General features: G+C 28.2%; 1 protein-coding gene and 1 long non-coding RNA gene across 2 annotated transcripts in view; one reads left to right on the top strand and one right to left on the bottom strand.

Moving 5' to 3' along the window:
- LOC136828155 (uncharacterized) overlaps positions 1-7,463 on the top strand; it is a 224,334-nt gene that overhangs the window by 44,396 nt on the left and 172,475 nt on the right. The gene's annotated exons all lie outside the window — the stretch shown is intronic.
- LOC136828152 (DBH-like monooxygenase protein 1) overlaps positions 1,137-7,463 on the bottom strand; it is a 15,502-nt gene continuing 9,175 nt past the window's right edge. Inside the window, 8 exon segments of the mRNA XM_067085970.1 lie at positions 1,137-1,522; positions 2,325-2,418; positions 3,143-3,288; positions 3,695-3,822; positions 4,932-4,952; positions 5,441-5,586; positions 6,855-6,896; positions 6,898-6,980. Coding sequence (XP_066942071.1) covers positions 1,509-1,522; positions 2,325-2,418; positions 3,143-3,288; positions 3,695-3,822; positions 4,932-4,952; positions 5,441-5,586; positions 6,855-6,896; positions 6,898-6,980 — 674 coding nt within the window. The 3' untranslated portion in view covers positions 1,137-1,508.

Below are 7,463 nucleotides of genomic sequence, written 5' to 3' on the forward strand. Positions count from 1 at the left end.
ATATATATATATATATATATATATATATATATATATATATATAATATATATATATATATATATATATTACGAAAACGAAAATGCCAGACAATAGCAATTCGGAACACACTGTGCGTAATCCAATTCCATTTCTCATTGACTCAGAGACAAAAGCAGTGACTCAATATTGCTTCAGCCGCGCGAATCATGGACATTGAACTCTGACCTTTCCATCTGTTCAGCTCTCGTGGATTTACGTTTATAGAGAATCTTTTGTTAATTTTTGTTATTTTTTCTCGTCTTAACACATGACGACAAGGATGAGATATTGTGAAGCGAAAAGGGATGTCAGTTTAAGAATCAAGATTCTGAAAATTAAATTCTTTTTTTGAATAGGTGAACGATTTAGAATTCTGGAATTATATCGAGCCAGTTGCTTTTCAATCGAGAAGCAATCATTTTTTTTTTAGTCTATTGATTTTGTTTATTTGCTTTTTTTGTGTCTTAGAGCATGAAGACAAGAAAGATATTGTGAAGTGAAAAGTTGATGTAGCTTTAAGGATCAAGATTTTTGAAAATCAAATTTTTCTTGTTTTGAACATGTGAACCATTTAGAATTCTGGAAGCATGTGAACCATTTAGAATTCTGGAAGCATATCAACCCAGTTTTTTTCAGTCAAGAGACAGTAATTTTTTTTATGCAAAATTGTAAGATACAACTAAAGTTAATTACAAAATATACAAAAAAAAAAAGGAATATAAAAAAAAGAATTAATAATTTCTAAAGACTCAAATTAGACGTTTTATTGATTCGAAATATTTTACAAAATTGTCAGATAAAGGATATATTCTCACAATGAAGCATCTGTATTGGGAATTCAAGTTTTATTGGGAAGCTATAATGCGTTACTCAACTCATGCAAATGAACTCATCCCTGAGCCTGATGTCATTAGATGATAATTAGTGAAAATAATGAGCAAAAATGACACATTGACAGGTCAAATTATTCATATTAATATTTAAGTACAACCAAAGGGAATGTCTAAAATGATGCCTTCGACAATCGGACAAGGGAAACTTATGAGAAACCGTTTTTAAAAAATTCCCAAAAAACATTATTTTTAGAAATTACTAATAGATAACCCATTAAAAACAAACTATTAATCATGAATTTAATAAGAATTTGAGCATTTTTAAAATATATATATACTAATTGCTTTGAGAATATTACTTTCAGCTATTGATGGCGAATAGTTAACTTTCAGATTTGAGTCAATTCTCAATCAGCTACTTCTAAGATCATAAGACTCACTACTTCAAAATCTTCAGAACAAATTGCACACCTCAATTGACATATTGAAAACAATATAAAAACTTCAGGAAATATAATTCACAATAAAGGTTACATTTTGAAAACAAGCTGAAAACTTGCCTAATGTGACAAGATGGCATTGGAAGCTTTCTAAACGAGAAGCACGTTTAAAATGTGTGATGATTTCCTAAATACCTGTTGGGCCAGTGCTTACTGTTACACCTGCGAATCTGTGGAGGAGAAACACCTGTTGATTATCATAACTGATATCATTTATCACCTGGACATTATTCAGGGGTGAATGCTCAGGTAATTTAGATTAAAACATAACTCTAGGCTTAATTGTTGAATATAGGCCTAGGGACTTTTGTTTGTGCATTTAGGCTGATTTGCCCTATTTAGCTGAGTGATTTTCAAGTTATTAAAAATGAAGGTAAAATTTTTCTTAAAATTATTTAAAGTAACTTGGCCTGTGAACCCTGATTGATCATTGCTGTGTCTTAGAACGACAAGAAATTTAAAGACAGGGAAAAGCTAAAAGTAAATTGGAATATATATATATATATATATATATATATATATATATATATATATATATATATATATATATATATATATATGTATATATATATATATATATGTATAAATATATATTATATATATATATGTATATATATATATATATATATATATATATATTATATATATATATGTATATATATATATAATATATATATATATATATATATATATATATATATATATATATATATATATATATATATATATATAATATATTTAAAATTTATATATGTATATATATACACATATACATATGTGCATATGTTTGTGTATGTGTATGAATGTTTATGTGTGTGAGTGTGTGTATGTATGTGTAAGTTTGGTATCTGAAAAAACATAAAAAAATAGTCTCACAAAACACAATGAATAATCACAGAGAATACACAAAGGAACTAAAGAGAGAGAGAGAGAGAGAGAGAGAGAGAGAGAGAGAGAGACGGTGAATCTTACCAGATCCTATTTCATTATCTCCATGACACATCTTATTTTCTGGAGCCGGGAGAGGCGTGAATTCCGGATAAGTTATTGTTACCTCGTCCTGATTCTGGAAAGAAAGGAAAAGGAAATTGTGTTTTCCGGAATAATTTTTCCTTTTGAAGAGTTAAATTTGCTCATTTCTGACTTTCCTCTGATAAAACATTTCCCCTTGTATTGCAATAATTTAAATTTTTATATATTTATTTATTTATTTATTGATTTCTTGATTTACTTTTCCTTTTCTATTAAATATCCCTTCTTTCTGTATTTCCTATTAACTTCTTTGCTTCCTTCTAATGAACACCATAATATTCTTTGGAAGCTTCTTGAATTTCAAGTCAGTGGCCCTTGTGGTGGGCTTGTTTCATATAAATAGGGTTCTTCATCTTCTGATTAATAATAATAATAATAATAATAATAATAATAATAATAATGATAATAATAATAATGATAATAATAATAATAATAATAATAATAATAATAATAATAATAATAATAATAATAATAATAATAATAATAATAATAATATACAGTTCAGAGATTCATAGCTGGTAATAGAGTGGACACTTAGGCTGGAATTATGAAGTTTAGCATTACTAAATATCTCTATATGTCTATCTATATGTATATCCATGTATCTATATATATATATATATATATATATATATATATATATATATATATATATATATATATATATATATATATATATATATATATATAGAGAGAGAGAGAGAGAGAGAGAGAGAGAGAGAGAGAGAGAGAGAGAGAGAGAGAGAGAGAGACCATACCCTTGAGCCTCGGTAAGTGGTCTTGAGACCACACTGTTGTTTGTGTTCCCCCTTCACCGAAACCGCCTTCAGGCGCTGGACCACCGATTCGTCTTTCCAGGATTCCTCCGAAGTGACGATGTCGAAGAGCGAACGGTTTTCATACTCTGTAGAGAAGTATGTATATATGTATGTGTATGTATGTATACATGTATAGATATATGTATATATATGTATACATATATATATATATATATATATATATATATATATATACATGAATAGATATATGTATATATATGTAGGCTATACATACATACATACATACATACATACATGTATATATATATTTATATGTATACGTATATATATGTTGTATATATATGTATATATACATATATGTATATATATATCATTAATTCATAAATACATATCCACAGGACTGTCCTTTGATTTCTGTAGACATGAATACATAATGACTGTTGACCTAACACAATTACTGTTCCTACTAGAATCAAATAATAGTTTTTATTCACCAAAAAAATTATTTCACAATTAAAGCCATGAACTCACTAGCAGGAGCTTTGATGATGATGCCACGCAGCAGATAGACAAGTTCCAGTTTTTGTATTCTGGATTCCATACTCCTTGCTTTCAGCCCTTCCGCCAGTTTAGTCTCCGCGTCCAGATCGATTCCGAACCTTGTGAGAAAATAAATACAATAGAGAGGTTATAGCCCTCTGTCTCCTATTATATAAAGTTGGGTTATCAAGGCAACACTATATCCTTAGTAATGAATGGTCTTTTGGTCTCAGCTAAATGGATTGTGTGGCAAAAATGAATTATGATAATTTTGGTGTATAGGGTAATATTGAAGAATTCGTCATTTTTCTTTTTTTGTCTGTGTCGAATATGCGTTTTTAGAACACTCTGACTTGTCTGCATCGACGGTATTTTATCATTGACAATGTTTCAGCTATTTATCAAGTGTCTCTCTCTCTCTCACTACATCCTGGATGGTGAGAGACACAGACTTAATAATTTGCTGAAACAAGAAGGCAATGATAAAATCACCGTCGATGAAGGTAACTCAAAAAAAAAAAATATGTTCATTACACACTATGCCCAAAAGGGGACGATATGTTTAATATTAGCCTACTTTGTATACCAAAATTATTATTATATGCTTTTAGCTGAAGCCTGAAGACCATTTATTTTTAAAGAAGCTTTTTCAGAATACAATGGTCTCTGTGTCTTAAGTGGATATAATGTTGCCTTGTGAACTCACTGATCCACGGTTCAAATTCCCAAGGTGAAATATGAATTTTAAACAATGCACGAAAGTGAAAGTTATATTATTATTATTATTGTTATTATTATTATTATTATTATTATTATTATTATTATTATTATTATTATTATTATTATTATTATTATTATTATTCATAAGAAGAACCCTATTCATATGGAACAAGACCGGAAAATGGGCCACTGACTTGAAATTCAAACTTCCAAAGAATATGGTGTTCATCCGAAAGAAGTAACAGAAGGTATTGGGTAATGCAGAAAGAGGAGATCAGTTATTAGAAAAATAGATAAATTAACAAATAAATAGATAAAAATGTAAGTAAATTATTAAAATACAAAGAGAATTGTATCAGGGTAGCAATGCATTGCATCTTCGCTTGAACTTCTGAAAAGTATTAGAAGGAAAGAGGGTGATAGAACGTGGAATATGAAAAACGGAGAGATAAAACAAATTGAAACACAAACAACTAAATATATTCATCTCGATACATGATATACTTACTCGTTGGGCGATCCAACCTTCCTGAAAAGAAAGGGGGAAATATATCATTAAATCATCCGAATATATTACGTTCATTCAACAACTGATTTACTGATTCACTTCTGTAAAGCCTTTAGAAAGTTCTTTATAATACTTTTTTTTATTACAATATCTTCCAATAATCTACATTATATAAACTTTTACCTACATGGATTGCAACTAGTGTAAAGATTTCACAATATGTAAATTTGAGAATTCCATCGCCTTCTGTGGACTTTGAATCTAATCAGTAATACCTAAAGTTCTTTTAAAAGATTTGATTCACATAAACTCTACCTTATAAAACTTTTAAACACTGGCTGCTATCTACCACAGTCATCTAACTGCCTGACACAGAAATCATCTCACCCCAACGCAGACACAATGGAACTCAATCAAATCAATCTATTTGTGTATGAATGAACCTGTATTCCAAAACATTTGAATGTGTATGAAACGTTCTTGTGACCGAATACAATTAAGGCACTTACTGTCCCTGTTGCACACGGGCATCCTTTATGCCCAGGGCATAGAAGAGACTCTTGACGGAGAGCTCTGAGCCACAGGTAGCCAAATCCACTCTGGGGTAATAATACAGAAAAGCTAGACACATCTCCTGATACGTTCCGAATCCTCCCTTTTCAAAGAAAAAAAAAAAACCAAATTAATTATTATTATTATTATTATTATTATTATTATTATTATTATTATTATTATTATTATTATTATTATTATTATTATCATCTATTTATCTATTTAACTTTATCTTTATCTTTTTTTCTTATTTAGAAGATGAACCCTATTCATATGGAACAAGCCCACCACAGGGGCCACTGACTTGAAATTCAAGCTTCCAAAGAATGATGTGCTAATTAGGAAGTGAGAGAAGGTAAAGGAAAGTACGGAAAGAAGAGATCTCACTTATTAAAAAGAAAAAAATAAACTGATTAATTGATAAATAGATTATTTTAATCTCAGAACTTGTTATAGACGTATGTACTTGTTGTTACGTAGATACAGTCCTAATAATGGGACGTTTAATTGTTGATTAGGCAGTTAAAAATGATATACCCTTATGATAAAATTATCATATGTTGAAAACAAGACATTTCAAAGAATTTATCAATCTTTGATTAAAGTTGGCAATAAAACTGTATTACAACTGAGTTTTGCAAGATACTGCAACATTTTTTTGTCAATGAAATGAGATTTGTCAGATATTTGATGTCCTGGTTTTAACATTTTTGATGCTATTTAGAATACTATGTAAAGGTATATTATAGCGGATTCCTTAATTATTCAATATTCATAGACACATTCTCTTAGGAAAGTCGAACTTAGCTCCTATGTTGTACTTTACTTTTAAGTAAACTGTTAGATTATAGAAGGTAATTATCGAAGTAATATCTTGATTCCTTAGTATTCAATATTTATAGACATTCTCTTAGGAAAGTCGAACGTAGCTCCTATGTTGTGCTTTTAAGTAAACTCTGTTAGATTTAGAAAGATAATCATCGAAGTAATATCTTGATTTTTTCCTTAATAGATATTAGCAAATATTTATAGACATATCCTCTTAGGAAAGTCGAACTTAGCTCCTATGTTGTACTTTTAAGTAAACTCTGTTAGATTTAAAAAGATAATTATCGAAGTAATATCTTGATTTCTTTCCTTAATAGACAATAGCAAACTCACACAAATCAGCTTACCAATTTTCGTATTCCAAATATTCCAGCATGAAAAATAAATGATCCCAAAATTGACTGTCACCAATTAAAATTTCAACTGTACATTATCAAACTGATGAAATACTTATATTTAAAATATTCCTTAATGGAAGGGGATTAAAACAGTACTCACAAAAGTAGAATAAAAATCTTCCTAAATGAAAGTTCGTTCACTTACAAAAGTGGGAACGGTGCGTGATGTTGAGTCCAGTCCGCATTCAGGTAATCAGGGAATCTCCGGGCAGTACAACCAATTCCTCTTTGAGATTCCTGTTCTCTTGGAAGTTGAAGTCGTAGCTGAGATCTGGGAGAGAGAGAGAGAGAGAGAGAGAGAGAGAGAGAGAGAGAGAGAGAGAGATGAACTTATATACATATATATATATGTAAAAATATATGTATGTGTATATATATGTATGTATATGTATACACACACATATATATATATATATGTATATATATATATATATATATATATATATATATATATATATATATATATATATATATATATATATATATATATATATATATTCATATATATATATATATATATATATATATATATATATATATATATATATATATATATATATATATATATATATATATATATATATATATATATATATATATATATATATATTCATACACTACACACATATATATATATATATATATATATATATATATATATATATATATATATATATATATATATATATATATATAAAATACATAAAAAATACATGTTTATGTATATGTATACGCCAGTAAATACCTGCATCCA

Source organism: Macrobrachium rosenbergii, chromosome 42 (genome assembly GCF_040412425.1).
Source record: "Macrobrachium rosenbergii isolate ZJJX-2024 chromosome 42, ASM4041242v1, whole genome shotgun sequence".
Lineage (NCBI taxonomy): Eukaryota > Metazoa > Arthropoda > Malacostraca > Decapoda > Palaemonidae > Macrobrachium > Macrobrachium rosenbergii.